Source organism: Cyclopterus lumpus, chromosome 12 (assembly GCF_009769545.1).
Source record: "Cyclopterus lumpus isolate fCycLum1 chromosome 12, fCycLum1.pri, whole genome shotgun sequence".
Taxonomy (NCBI): domain Eukaryota; kingdom Metazoa; phylum Chordata; class Actinopteri; order Perciformes; family Cyclopteridae; genus Cyclopterus; species Cyclopterus lumpus.
Genome location: NC_046977.1, coordinates 3,765,495 through 3,780,378, shown reverse-complemented (window position 1 = coordinate 3,780,378; position 14,884 = coordinate 3,765,495). Strand labels below are relative to the sequence as shown.

General features: G+C 45.3%; 1 protein-coding gene across 1 annotated transcript in view; it reads right to left on the bottom strand.

The window, feature by feature from the left end:
- Nucleotides 1-14,177, bottom strand: part of si:dkey-34e4.1 (carboxyl-terminal PDZ ligand of neuronal nitric oxide synthase protein) — a 33,922-nt gene extending 19,745 nt beyond the window's left edge. Inside the window, exons 1-2 of the mRNA XM_034547425.1 lie at nt 13,522-14,177; nt 12,432-12,503 (exon numbers count right to left, since the gene is read on the bottom strand). Of these exons, the coding sequence (XP_034403316.1) occupies nt 12,432-12,503; nt 13,522-13,626 (177 nt within the window). The 5' untranslated portion in view covers nt 13,627-14,177. The remainder of the gene's footprint in view (nt 1-12,431; nt 12,504-13,521) is intronic.
- Between the last annotated feature and the right edge of the window lie 707 nt (nt 14,178-14,884).

Below are 14,884 nucleotides of genomic sequence, written 5' to 3'. Positions count from 1 at the left end.
TTAAATTGAACTAAACAGGTCATCTTGAGGAACTAGATGTTTTTCTAACTCTTTTCCAATGAAAGTAGAAAGTCGTCCGGTTCCTTCAGGCCAAAGAAATCCCCCCAAACTTATTAATAAGAACGTAAACAACAAACGTGGTTATCGTTAGCGCTCACAGCTGTTGAAACCAGGCTACTTTTACACTTCGTGCATATTAATCTAGTCTTCATATAGGTTTATATTGTTTAATCTTCTACTCTGCCACAATAATTTCCTTCAGGATTAATAAAGTTATATCTCATTTTAGCCGTTTCCTCCTGATTCCGGGCTTATTAATCTTATAGCTCGTATTTGTCATACAGACAGTGGTATTCATCTTCAAATATCTATTACAGTCGCTTTAAAATGTTGTTTTAATTTCCAAATGTCTCCAAGTTATACTAAAAACCATGGTGCAAAATGAACGTTTGCCATATTTTCCTCTTTTTAAATCAAATATTGTGTTCATACATTTAAGTTAAACAGTAAAAAAAAAAAAGATCTCAACTATTTTCTACATTCTACCAAAGTAAAAGTGAATTATTCAGCCGGATGAATAACTAAAAGTGAGAGAGTGATCTGTTGTTTCAAGAGGAGGGTAAAATGAATGCCAGAGGAAAGAAGATGAGAGGTGAGCAGATAGGAGGAGACAGAAGAAAAGGAGGTGAGGAGACAGCTGTTGTTACGTAAGGACGCCCTGCAATGTGACCTTTTTCCTCCAGCTACTCAGCGCTGCAAGACGTCATTATGAAATACTTTATTACTTTATGTTTCTTCGTCACATTTCTACGTCTTCCGGTACTTTTTTCTTAAATCTTGTGCCTCCTTTGAAAAAAATAAAAAATAAAATGCACCCGTGATCCACGGTGATTAAAGTTTCACTCTCTAATTATACAGAACCGAGTCCTGAGAGAGAAGATTAAATGGAGAATAGGTTCAGGCGGAGAGAGAGAGAGAGAGAGAGAGAGAGAGAGAGAGAGAGAGAGAGAGAGAGAGAGAGAGAGAGAGAGAGGAGACGCATCACAAAAGGAGGCCAGGAAACGAATAGCCAGTGGAGAGAGAGGAGGAGGAAGGTGGTGATGAAGAAATGAGAGTTTCATTTCTCTCTACTGCTTATGAACCCGGAGCAGAATCGACTGATATTGAGATTACGATATTTGAGAAAAAATAAAATTAATTAAAACTTCATCTCATTTATGCCGAGAGGTGCAGAATTAGGTGTTTGATGTCTAAGACACACTGACTGTAAAGATGATGTTTTAAATGCCTGTAAAGAACTTCACAAACCCCTCATAACTCTTGTTAATTATTGTTAATTGTTGTCTCATTACTACGAAAAAAGAAAGTCTAAAAAAAAAAACAGTTTATAAGAGTGTTTTGTTCATGGAAGGAATTAAGTCTAAGGTGTGTGTGTGTGTGTGCGTGTGTGTGTGTGTGTGTGTGTGTGACTGGCTAGTTTACCTGAAAACAAACAAAAGTGGATCTATCATAAAAACTACACAACATTCATACGCTGTACTTCATGCTGCTGAAGCATCACACACACACACAAACACAAACACAAACACACACACACACAAACACACACACACACAAACACACACACAAACACAAACACAAACACACACAAACACACACACAAACACAAACACACACAAACACACACACAAACACAAACCTCTTTCATAATTCACAGTTGACGCCGGCATTCTGGTGAAGCAAAATGGGATTTTTGCAACTTCATTCAAAAAGTATATGAAATTTTAATATTTTAAGTGACAAGTTGCTTTTAAATATTCACGTGAGGGTTTAATGCACTCGCATTGTTGTGGGTGTCCTTGTCGTCGACAGCGGAGCGGACACTTTTTTAAAAAGCTCCCCGAAGCCTCGCGGCAAAACCTTTTATTTTATATATATATATATATATATATATATATATATATATATATATATTTTAGTTTACTGAAGGCCATTGAACGTGGCACGAGAACTACACCTTGGAGATCCAACACACTCGCTTCAAAGATGAGTCCGAAAACCTTCAAACCCTCTCGGACCTCGACGGGTGCGTTTAAACCGTCTCGTCAGGTCTTCAGACGGCGTAACGAATCCAGTGTGAGAGGAGGAGGAGGAGGAGGAGGAGAGGAGAAGGAGAGGAGGAGAGGAGGATGAGAGGAGAGGAGGAGAATGAGAGGAGGAGGATGAGAGTCAGATGAGGAGAGGAGGAGGAGGAGAAGGAGGAGGATGAGAGTAGGAGGATGAGAGTCAGATGAGGAGAGGAGGAGGGAGAGGAGGAGGAGGAGGAGGAGGATGAGAGTCAGATGAGGAGAGGAGGAGGAGGAAGAGGAGGAGAGGAAGAGGAGGAGGAGGAGAGGAAGAGGAGGAGGAGGAGAAGAAGGAGGAGGATGAGTCAGATGAGGAGAGGAGGAGGAGGAAAAGGAGGAGGATGAGAGTCAGATGAGGAGAGTAGGAGGAAGAGGAAGAGGAAGGAGGAGGAGGAAGAGGAGAGGAGGAGGATGAGAGTCAGATGAGGAGAGGAAGAGGAAGGAGGAAGAGGAAGAGGAGAGGAGAGGAGAGGAGGAAGAGGAGGAGAGGAGAAGAGGAGGAGGAAGAGGAGAGGAGGAGAGGAGGAGAGGAGGAGGAAGAGGAGGAGAGGAGGAACCTCTCGGGAGGATTTGAGACGAGCAACTAGATCAAACTAGACGAGAGACGAGAGACTTTCCATGAACATATATTAACGACAACATACACAAAACTACTATGAGCATGAATTTAAAAAAGGTCCTTTGATAAGATTCATATCTGTAGTGTGAATATGAAGCTACAGGTAAGTTACCTGTGTAGCCAGCTGGGATGCGTGTGCACCTTTATACTCACACATTAAAACAATATTAATCCTTAATCATTGTACCCGACTAGCAGTCAAAGACACCTTCAGGTACTTTTAATCCGTTCGTGCTTTCAAAATCGGGCTTCTGAGAAAAAGCTGCAAGTATCTTTTTTTTTTTTTTTTTAAATGGATATTTTTAGAGGAAGATTTACATCATGGAATGTGAAACCATGCCCCCCCCACCCCCCCCACCCCCCCTTCCTCGATGCTAAAGAGCAGAGGAATGTGGGGTGCATTGAGGGGGGGGGGGGGGGGGTCATTGACGCTCCCTGTAGTACCACTAAATCCATACAGGAGTCCACAATAGGCCCTATACATCGCAACCTAGCAACCGCTTCATTACAATTCCCAGGATTTGGGGTGTTTCAAGGAATCTCAGCGCTTCTTTCCGCCCAGTTCTGTCCACAAAGAGACGACTGTTGGGAGGAACACAACAGCTGCCCAACGGCACGGCATTTACCTTAGAAAGGGGGGAATAGAACTTCTTTTTTTTTTAAAAAGCACTGCACATTTATTTACTGTTCTTCTTTCCCCAAAGAACCGGAGCTCAGCTGGTCTCTCTCCCTGCAGACGGGTGTTTTTCCGACGGGGTGACTCCCCCGTGACGCCGCAGAGGCCCACAAACCTCCGGCGGGGAAGTGGCTCGTCTCATCATTAGTCAGCAGGTGGGGGGGGGGGGGGGGTAATTACCTCGACGGTTGCCACGGACAACGACCTTGGCTCCGACCGGGAAACAGAGTTTTTTGTGTTTTTGTGCACGCTTGGCTGTTAAACAAAGAATAAAAATACAAGAGCGAGATAGACGTGTTAAAAAATAAACTAAAACGTGCGTTTAGATGCTCGCTGGTTGGCGCCTCGTCTGCGCCCGCGTGAGTGGGTTTCCCGCCTGAGTGCACATATTATGGGTTGGACTCCTGGGCTCCGGTCTGTTGGCGGCGGTCTGGTCCTCTGGGAGAGACGGCGCGAACAGGAAACAACCAGCTTCACGGGGAGGGGGGGGGGGGGGGGGGGGGGGCTTCTCCATGACAGCGGGGCTACAAGCAAGACTGGAATTCACTGCAACGCCGCAGACTATCCGAGGCTTTTATTGTGAAATAAAACTTTGGAGTAGAGTTTTAAACTGAAGGGCCTTTCCCCCCCCCCCCCAGCATGTTTATTCTAGATTTTAGAGCTATCCAATTCTATGGACCGCAGCTGGCACCACCTCCATCTGGGAGCTGCGGCTGTGACTTTCATTACTTACACCGCAAAGTGTGTTTATGGCGGCCGACAGTCGGGTAGCGATCAATCCCTCCGTTAATAAGTCTGGACGGAGGCAGTGAGGGAAGAGAAAAAGCTCCTGAACTCTTTCCCTTAATTAAGGAACCCTTAATGCATCATCATCATCAAGGTGCAGCCACTCGGTGAGGATGGAGGCCACGCCCGAGTGACTCGCCGACGGGCGCGGTGAAAGGACGGAAAAAAAGGCCCACAAACCGGGGGGCGCCACTTTGTTTACGTGTCTGCAGGTGGAGCAGAACTACACCTGCAGTCTGAAAACCTTAATCCTCCTCCAGGTTATTACAATGAGAGACGGAGAACCGTCTCCACTGAAGAACAAATTATATATATATATATATGTGACAAAGGAAGGGAAGCCAAATCTGAATGGCTTGTTGAATCGCATGTTTTCTGACTGGGTCGTCTTATTTTCACAGTTTGTAAGACATGTATTGTTGCCTCACTGAGGCTGTGACACCAGTGAGGCCAGTGAGGCCAGTGAGGCCAGTGATGAAGAGCTGCACATCATTGTGAGAAGCTGAAAACGTCCGTGTCCAATGCATTCGTCTGGCAGCAGTCAGAGTAATAATAGGATTAGCAGGACGAAAGCTGTCAGATCACAGGCTCTTAAATCCTTTAGCGGGGGGCGTCTGGGCTCCCAATATCGCATCTTGCACCTTAAAAATAGGTGAAGTAACCATGAAATGTGCTCGGAGTGACTTAGTGTGCATAGTTATATCATATTGATTGAAGATATAAAGATGGACATAAGGAGCCGCATGATGAGAGGAAACAAAGGGGGGAACATTAAAGCAGCTGATGAACCATTTCATAAAACAATGAGGAGGTTCGAGGCCAAAAGCAACGGCCTGATTCACCACACGTTGACCCTGTTTTACGGAGGTAAACGTCGGGGCGCCATCTGTGCTTTGCATGTCAACATGTGCCCCCCCCCCCCCCCCCCCCAAAAAAAAAGCCTTTTAAAAAGAGGCTTTAATAGCGCGTGAGAGCTTTTCATAAAGCTCACTACATGAGTAGCTTAAATCCGCGTCTGAGAGGACGGAGACGGCTTCTCGTGAAGATCCCCCCAAAAAAAACACACACACCGGCAACAACTTGTCTGGCAACAGAAGGTTGCGCAACGTGCTGATTGACGACAGGCTTGATGCCGTCTGCACTTGTTGGTGGTGAAATCATCTTTTTTTTTAAAACACACAGTAAAGTTAGTGTTTAACCATCAGTAATGCAATGCAGCAGAATGAGAGGCGATCACATGGATCCAGGGGAGAGGACAGAGGACACAGGACACAGGACAGAGGACACAGGACACAGGACACAGGACACAGAGATGAGTCATGTTCAAGTATGCAGAGTTATAACCAAGAGCATCACTGTGCTAAATATGTGATATCGCCCCAAAACACAGAGGGTTTGGTGGCTGTAGCCCCTTCAGAGAGGTTTGGCTGGAGGTCATGGGGTCATACTTTCAGGTTTCACGGAGACGTGATCATGTTGGGAAGTCCCCACACACACTCCTTCGCTTGTTTGATGTACCGGGTGGAGGTGACGGAGACAACCAGGCAGACAGATAAGAGACACATCTGAGGAGCGACAACGCAAAACACACACACACACACACACACACACACACACACACAGAAAGAGAGACGCCAGATCAATCAGAGATTATAATGAAATTCAAATGGGATGGAATTATTCAAAAAAGGAAGCGCAAGAAAACCTGAACTCTTAAAAATATGCTAACGCCTCCAGTGCATATGTCTCCTCCCTCATCGCCCATTCGGAGAGGTTGATGCACGTTGGAGAAAACAATGAACGCCTCTCAAACTTTCCCTGCAGAGAGCGGTGCGTAAACAACTCGTCTCGTCAGTGGCGGACGGTCAGTTCGCTCGCATCGTTTATCCAATTAAGAGGTCAACGAAATGCAACCATCGCGTGCCTGAAAGTCTCGAAAAAAGCATCCATGAACCACGTATTGGGCAAACGTGGAGAATCCAGGGATCACGTGTCCCACTTTAAAAGTTGTGAGTGTGTGCGTCCCGGTGCTGAGGAGCTCTCGGTGGGTTCAGAACAAAGATGGCGGAGAACTTGAAAGCGTTTCTTCATCGAGAGGAGATCAAAGAACGTCTCAGTGGAAAAGACGTTTTGGAGTTGAACAGTTTGATTGACAGGAGGTTGCCAAGTGCGTGACATTTATATTTTACATACATTATTTACTGACATTTTAACTCCGCGCCAGGTACCTAGGTACGAACTAAGAGACAAAAAGAAAATGCTCAGAAACCGTCACGTGTGTAATTTCTCATTCGAGGAACACCGACGACATATTAAACCCACATGTCATTCATTCATATGAGGAAGTTCATATCTGGGAACTCCCAGTAACTCCCAAGTCCATCCCTAATATTTACATCTTACCCGTGAACCTCACATTACAGCCAAAAATGCTGAATGTCAATCTGCGTCCCCAATTAGGTAAAAAACAGCTGTGTTTCCATGTGGAAACCCTAATATTGCTTAATAAAAGGTTATTTCATGATTCAATAACAGTCCCTAGAAAGATACACAACTGTAAAAGTATGGCCTAGGTTAAAGTCTAAGAGCTTTTAAACCCGGACTGCTTCCTGCATGTTTAAACCAACACACACACACACACACACACACACACACACACACTCGCACACACACACACACCGGAGAGGAGACGAGAGAAAGGAGGCGAAAAGCAAAAAGGGAACGAGGAGGGAGCACAAGGAGGGAGGAGGCTGAACGATGGAGGAGCGGTAGAACGAGACCTTGAGGCTTTCTATGTGGCACGCTGGAACAAGATGAGAGAAGTGAGACACACACACACACACACACACACACACACACACGACTAATAACATTTAGAAGTAGGGCAGCAGCCTATCTGCCAGCTTCAAAAGCTCGCAGCCCTTTTTTCTCAATCATTATCCAACGAACGATAACCATAACGCAATAGGCCACGTTGATCTGCAGACTCATGCTGAGATAGAGAGAGAGAGAGAGAGAGAGAGAGAGAGAGAGAACGTTTCCGGGCCGACGAGAACAACGTGACACGTTTTTTTTGTTTTCTTTAAGTTTAAAAAAAGGGGAGATTTTAAAGTGTCGAACGTGCATTTAAACACTTCAAATCGTGTGTGTTCTGCTTCTATCTGCAGTCTGAAACGGGGGTTTAGTTTCTCTTTTGAGCCCATCCCAAAAACCTTGCAGAGGAGTCGAGTAAAAAAGTGTTTTGGACGGCAGAGAGCCGGTTGCCACGGAGACCTGAGGAGCGGCCCGACATACGTGGTTAATTCAGACCTGCGGGATAATGGACGAGCTTAAAACGGCGCCATTCATCAAACAAACAAAAAACACGCCATTGAAACAGAGAATTACTTTGACTGACGCAGAGAAACGAGGAGGACACAGTTATAGTTTGTGTAGGAATCACATGAGAATCACTGACTTCTTGTAATGAGGAAGATGATGATGATGATGATGATGATGATGATGATGAAGAGACACGGCAGTACTGTGAGGCACCAAAGTTACTAGAATTCATCTTTTGGGGAACATGAATATTTGTAAATAAAAAGGCATCCATGCGATATTTGTTGAGACGCCAACCAAAGCAACAGATATCAACCTGCTTGCGGCGCTAGAGGACAAAGGTCATGGGGTCAACACAGTGAGATTGATCCTCTGGGGACCACGAATAGCCATGACCATGAGTAGAGCCAAATATCTGTGAGGGATCATTCAGGCACAAACCGACATTAAGCCCGTAGCTGGCGTGGCTGAAAATGAACAAATAGTCCGAAGGGTTTATTGCGTTGAACTGCAAATATACAGGTGCAAGTGTACGTACACACACACACACACTCACTCACACGCGCACACGCACGGTATATCCACACACACGCACGTGTCCACTGTTCCTGGTGACTGTTGACTTAAGTTGTGTTTGCACTTGAGATTATAGCTGCAGGCTGCAGTAACAGATGACGGCTTTCTGCCACGAGCTCCTCTGGGACGTTGACTTTGTCCACGGCGATAAGCCAAAATGAATTTTCAAGTCTGGAAAAACAACACACGCAATGTTCATGTTTTCAATACAAACAGGATACCAACGAAGAAGAACCCACAACTGTCCCGACGGTGCGTGTTCGGGCTGCAGAGAGCACCGGTCAGAAAGGGTCTTGACTAATTGTGGCACTGAAAGACAGAGCACTGCCGAAGGGCAGATGATGGAAGCCTGTGTGCGCGCGCGTGTGTGTGTGTGTGTGTGTGTGTGTGTGTGTGTGTGTGTGTGTGTGTGTGCAACACGATGCTGGTTGTGGAGGCAGGGACCACTCACCACCTGTCTCTCCATCCATGTGAGCAAAGACCTGCTGTCCCTTCAGTATGCTTGTCCTCCGCACACACCGGTGTTTTTTAAAAGGGAAACGAAATGCACGATTAAACATGAACTCAAGTGCAAAATGTACCACGTGCACTTTTTGAAAGTGAAGTAACAAATGACCACCTCGGCATGCAGAGGAAAATTATAGTTTTTTTGGTCGACTGGTAAGATATTAAAAGGAGAGTGGGATCATCTCATTCGATGCAACCCTTTCTCAGGGGAGATGATGTGCCAGCATGTTCCCAGCTGGCTAGCCTGTTAGCGGTTAGCTCAGCGGCTACGGCCATGTAGCATCTCGAAGGCCAACTGTGCCAATTCCTGGTGCCTTAATGGAGCGGATCGTGCAGCAGGACACTTTAAAAACACTGCTCACGGATTGTGACTTACTTTTCAAAAGGAGTGTTAATCAAGAAGAATGGGGACCCCCCCCCCCTTTTCTCTGGGGGGGCGGTTAAACAAAGAGTAGCTGCACCCTTTCAAAAGATGGAATCACGTCTAATCCAGTACACATATAGGTCACCCACAATGCTCTTGTACATCTGCCATTAAGCTGGCGTGAATACAAAGTGAAAACAATGACCCCCCCCCCCCCCCCCCAAATATGTGTCATCATGCTAAATAGTGCATATCACACATGTGAGAGCGCACAGAACAACACCCGTCCGACCGGCCCCACGTTGCTATAGATCCCTAACCCCCCCGGAGTGAATCTGCCCTCTTGTTTTCTGGGACATGCATGGAGGAGAATTGTTGTGCAAAAAATCTGTTTTTAAGTCTCGCCTCATTAGCCCAAATCTGTTTTTAAAAAAAGGGAAACATGCGTATTCTCTGTTTTTTGGGCTGCAGGTGACGTGTGACGCCAACATGTGATTGTGATTTTCCTCTTTAAAAACAACAAAACACAAAATAAATCCGCACACGCAAACACACGCGTGAGACGGAAGGCTTTGTTTTTCCGTCTGGTTCACAGTTTGGAGTCGAAGAGCGTCGTGTTTTTCCCACCACGTTCCTCTCGACAGCCAAACATGACAGTTCAGAGTTCTCTCCAAAACAAAAACAGACTCACAAAAAAAAACACAAAAGACACACAAGGTTCGCTTCTTTCTAGCCGAGCGAGCGAGCGAGAGAGAGAGATGCTCTCAGGAGACGCCGCCGACAGACAGGCAGCCGTGTAACAGACTCTCGGCGGCCTGAGGAAGGAGAGGCCGCATCCTGACGGACATGCGAGGGGAGGCTAAAAATCCCATTAGAGCCGATCGAAATTCAAAGGGGAAGCGTGCGCGGCCCTCGGCCTCACGTCTATTCCTGTCAGCGCCGAGTAGATAGCGGAGACGGGCTAAATCGAGGTACTCTATTTTAGTGGGAGGAGAGTGAAGGGATGGAAAGAAAACAGCAGTGGATGGATGTATAGGGGGGGACAGTGCAGCTTCTTGTAAACAGTTTGCACTTGTTACCCAAGAACATTCCAGTAAACTCTTCCTGTGTGTGTGTGTGTGGTTCTATGCCACCGGTCAAACTGAATTAAACCAGTCCTTATAGAAATGACACAGTGGGACCAGTCAGCCATAGTTTTTTTTTTTAACAAAAACTCCTGAAAAGATCCGCAGGACACAAAACGTTTGTCTTTTCACTTGGTCGCCGTGGGAACGGCAGGTGCACGCGTACGAGGGACTCGACTCAACCGGGCTCGGTCAAACCCCGGGGACCCCCATCCGGCCGTGGTGTCGCCCGCTCGATGCTCTTCCTCTCCAAGTCTTTCTACCCGCTGACATCAGTCCAAGTCTTTTAAATCACTCTCCTCCCCGCGCGGTCCCCTCGGCTACTTTTAAATTAAAGACGAGGCTTTTGTTAAAAAAAAAAAGAGAGCAGCAGAAAGAAGTCAGGAAGGCCGCTCAATATCCAGCCACACAAAAGCTAATTACATTTGACTTGGCAAGCGATGCTAAACACGCGCGCTCGCCCTCTAAAAACCACACAGAACACAACCTTTAGCGCCCATGAGTTTAAAACCAGGGGCCACAACTAGCATTCAAGACATTAACCTACTTTAAAATGAGACTAGTGTGACTTTTGAAAGAAGAAAACACACTTACAAATAAAAACCTGAATTCATAAGCAATTAAACACACCTTTTTGCTCAATTCAATAGTTTTGCAGCCTTATGATACTTAAGGAGGTGACCAGTAGCTTACCGCGGCTAATGGTAGCTAGCTAGAAGTGGTTTCCTCTATAACTGTGTTTCTCTGCTACCTATAACTGTGTTTCTAACTCTATTCCACTTTGTGGAATAGAGTTAGATGAAAAAAGATTGATACCACTCTCATAGCTTTCCATGAATTATGAAGCTCCAGCCAGGAGACACTTAGCTTAGCTTAGCATAAAGACTGAAAGCGAGGGGAAACAGCTAGCCAGAAACTGCTAGCCAGAAACTGCTAGCCAGAAACAGCTAGCCAGAAACAGCTAGCCAGAAACTGCTAGCCAGAAACTGCTAGCCAGGCGTCCGTCCATTCAGCTCACGTACGGCATCTCTAAAAAGGTCACTAACGTAAACCATATTCATAACATTCATTTTGTTTGTGATTCCCTGGCCGCTGTTCACTGAAAGTTATGTTGTCTTGCTTTAAAGAAGTCAAAGTTATCCGCCGGCCGGTGTTCACACAAGTCTATAAATAGCATCGAGTCTCAACAGAGATTACGTTCAACACACCTGACGATATATATATATATAATAAATAAGAGGACGCTCCTTTATGGATCGGTCCCTCCATTCAAAAGATATCCCATACGATGGAGCTGAGAGTTGCAACCTAAATACACTCGCTCGTTAGTTATTGATGAGGCTTTCTTCTTTGGACCTCGAGGGAACTCAAAAATACACAAAAGACCCAACACGAACACATTCTCACACACACACACACACACACACACACACACACACACACACACACACACACACACACACACACACACACACACACACACACACACACACACACACACACACACACACACACACACACACACACACACACACACACACACACACACACACACACACACACACACACACACACACACACACACAAGCCCGATCTTTTACACGGGAAGAGCCAAAACAATGTCTTGAACAAGAACATGCATGATTCCCCCTCACAAAAAATACAAAATACTCTTTGAATATTGTGCCTAAAAACTTCCCATTATGGCTTTTTAGTAGCAAAAAAAATAAATAAATAAATCACATTTCTTTCCTGCACATTCACTCAGCTCTGGGTTAAGAGCCTTTTCATGTCTGAACCAAGCGAGATAGTGAGTCATACTTAAATTACAGAAGCAGCCCGGCTCTCTGATACGGAGTGTGTGTGTGTGTGTGAGTGTGTGTGTGTGTGTGTGTGTGTGAGTGTTGGCTCCGAGAGGAAAAGGGAAACGGTAACGCTGATGCAGCGTTATGGGGAAACACAGTGATAGTGTGAATGACAATAAACGCAGAGGAGACAGGGAAGAGGAAAGAAAAGGTTGATTTGTGACATTCCACTAAACTATCACTCTGACTTTAATCAGAGGCAGCGATAACACACACACACACACACACACACACACACACACACACACACACACTCTGTGCCCTTGGACTCACAAACGTATCTGCAAAGGGCGACGCGTTAGTCAGCAGAGCTCCTTCATCGCCTTCTGCAAACTTCACTCTCCAAACAAAATGTCATCCGACAGATGCCCACAATCACCAGTACTGATGATGATTGTGTGTGTGTGTGTGTGTGTGTGTGTGTGCACTTCTGCTCCTAAAACACGCACGGCATGTTTTCATCTTACCCGGATTCTCCTCATGGCTGCAACGATCTCCATCCGACTGTTGGGCCTGGGCACGTCGAGACACCCCACGTACTGAAGTAAACACACACACACGTCCAAGATGTTATCTCACACAATACAGCTGCGCATTTAATGCAAACGGCTCACAAAGTGGAGTAAAGGCCAGAAAAAAAGGGATCATTTAAAAGATGTTTTTATTTATTTTTTATGTATATATATATATATATAAAAATCAAAAACTGAGTCATCTGTCCACAATGTGCAGTAATGGTCACCCGATGAACTCTACATGCACAACAACAAACAGAAAGACACACTGAACTACACAAGGAGCAGGTTTTTGTCTGTCTTTGTTGGTGACATATTGTTTTATATAATATGTACATGTTGTTGTTGTTGTTGTTGTTGTTGTTGCTGTACGGACGGATGGATCCGTGTATCTCGCTTCTTTTTCGTGTCTTTTTGAGAAAGATGTACGATTGTTTGTATCCCGGATGTGTTTTCGCTCCATTTGAATGATGATGAAGACCAAACGGACACACCGAGAGGAGAACACTGCTTGATGAGCAAAGTAACACAACAACAACAACAACAACACACACACAAGCAGCCGTGGGACTGAACTTTGGAGCGGTCGCTCCCCCGAATATGTTTCACCAGTTCCACCGCTGCTCTTTTTCCTGCCCTGCAAATCAACTCTGACAGCCAGAGATAAAGTCAGGATCGGTGTGTGTGCGCGTGTGTGTGTGTGTGTGTGTGTGCGCGCGCGCGTGTGTGTCTCAAATCTGATTTCTGTTATGCTGCTTTCACCGAGAGGTTAATAATTCAATGACTTGGGAAAACCTGAAAATACACTCAGTTCACTTTTAAAGCTCTAAAAATAAGAGCCTCCACCTCGGCCCTGAAAGGAATACTTATAAAAACTACAAGTCCCCTGAGGCCCCGCAGCACTAAACACACACACACACGTGGAGCCGAGGACACACACTTCACGGAGGGGGTCCCCGGGGTGCACCTGCGCGGTCCTAGAGTGTCACAATAATATAATAATATAAATATATATATATAACTCTATGTGTGTGTGTTTCACCTTCGCCTGGAAAGAGATCCCATGGTGGTACGCCTCGTCGTTGTGCAGCGGCAGCCTCGAGTCCTTGACGTCGTCCACCAGGTTGTACCTGTTCCTGGCGGGCATCACGGTCCCCAAATGACGACCCCCCCTCTCCTCTTCCTCCTCTTCCTCCCGTGTGTTTAACAAATAAACAGACTAATGTCGGCCGGGTGTGAAACGCTGCGCTCCCGTGTGTGTGCCCGTGGGGTTCCCGGTGGAAACGCAGCCCATTGTTGTCGCGTGGAGGTCCTCCAGCGTGGGGACAGATTTTGGGGTCTTTTCCTGTGACAATGCCCCGAGACACACTTCAGGGTTTCCTTCCGCGTCTCTCGTGAAGAAGAAGAAGAAGAAGAAGAAGACGTAAATAAAAGCGCAGCACCGTGGGAGGGAGAGGGGGAGAGGGGGGGGTGGGGGGAGCGCGTGTTTTTTTTTTTCCAAAGTCACGCGCGCGGGGGGACTCCAGCGTGAGAACGCGGTGTTTCCTGTGCGCAGGTGGTGCTGCTCGCGCGGGGTGTTTTCTTTATTTCATTTCTTTTGAACACCGTCCTGTTGGTGGCGAGCAGCGCTGCACCCTCCCCTCCTCCTCCTCCTCCTCCTCCTCCTCCCCCCCTCTCTCTCCCTCCTCCGAGCCGCTCATTGGAGCAAAGTTCCGGGCGTGATGCAACCCGGAGCCGCGGAGGAGAGCGCGCGGGCAGCGGGTCCTCCCCCCCCTCGGGAGACGGGAACCAAACGCCCTTCTCTGTGGAGGATCACGAGTCAATAATGAGGCATAAAGATATATTTATAATATTTATAATATATCCAGAGCGGAAGGCTACATTTAGGCTGTTTAGCCTACAGTGGTGGAATGTAGTATATATATATACTACATATATATATATATATATATATATATATATATATATTCATTACTTTATATACCAGTAATGATTACTACAGTGGGCGAATGTAACTAAGTAGTATATATATATATATATATATATATATATATATATATATATATATATATATATAATATATATACACGTATATATACGTATACATATATATATTATATATACTACTTAGTTATAAGTTATACGTTAGTTATAAGTTATATATAATATATATGTATTATTTATTATATATACTGTATATATATATTATTATATATATTATATATATACTACTTAGTTATAAGTTAGTTATTTAGATATATATATATATATAATATATATATATATGTTATATATTCTTTTATTTGTGATACTTAAAGTATATTTGGTTGATAATACTCATGCACTTTTAATCAAGTAGCGGTCTGAATTAAAAACCTAATTAGAGCATGTCTTTCTTTTTTTTT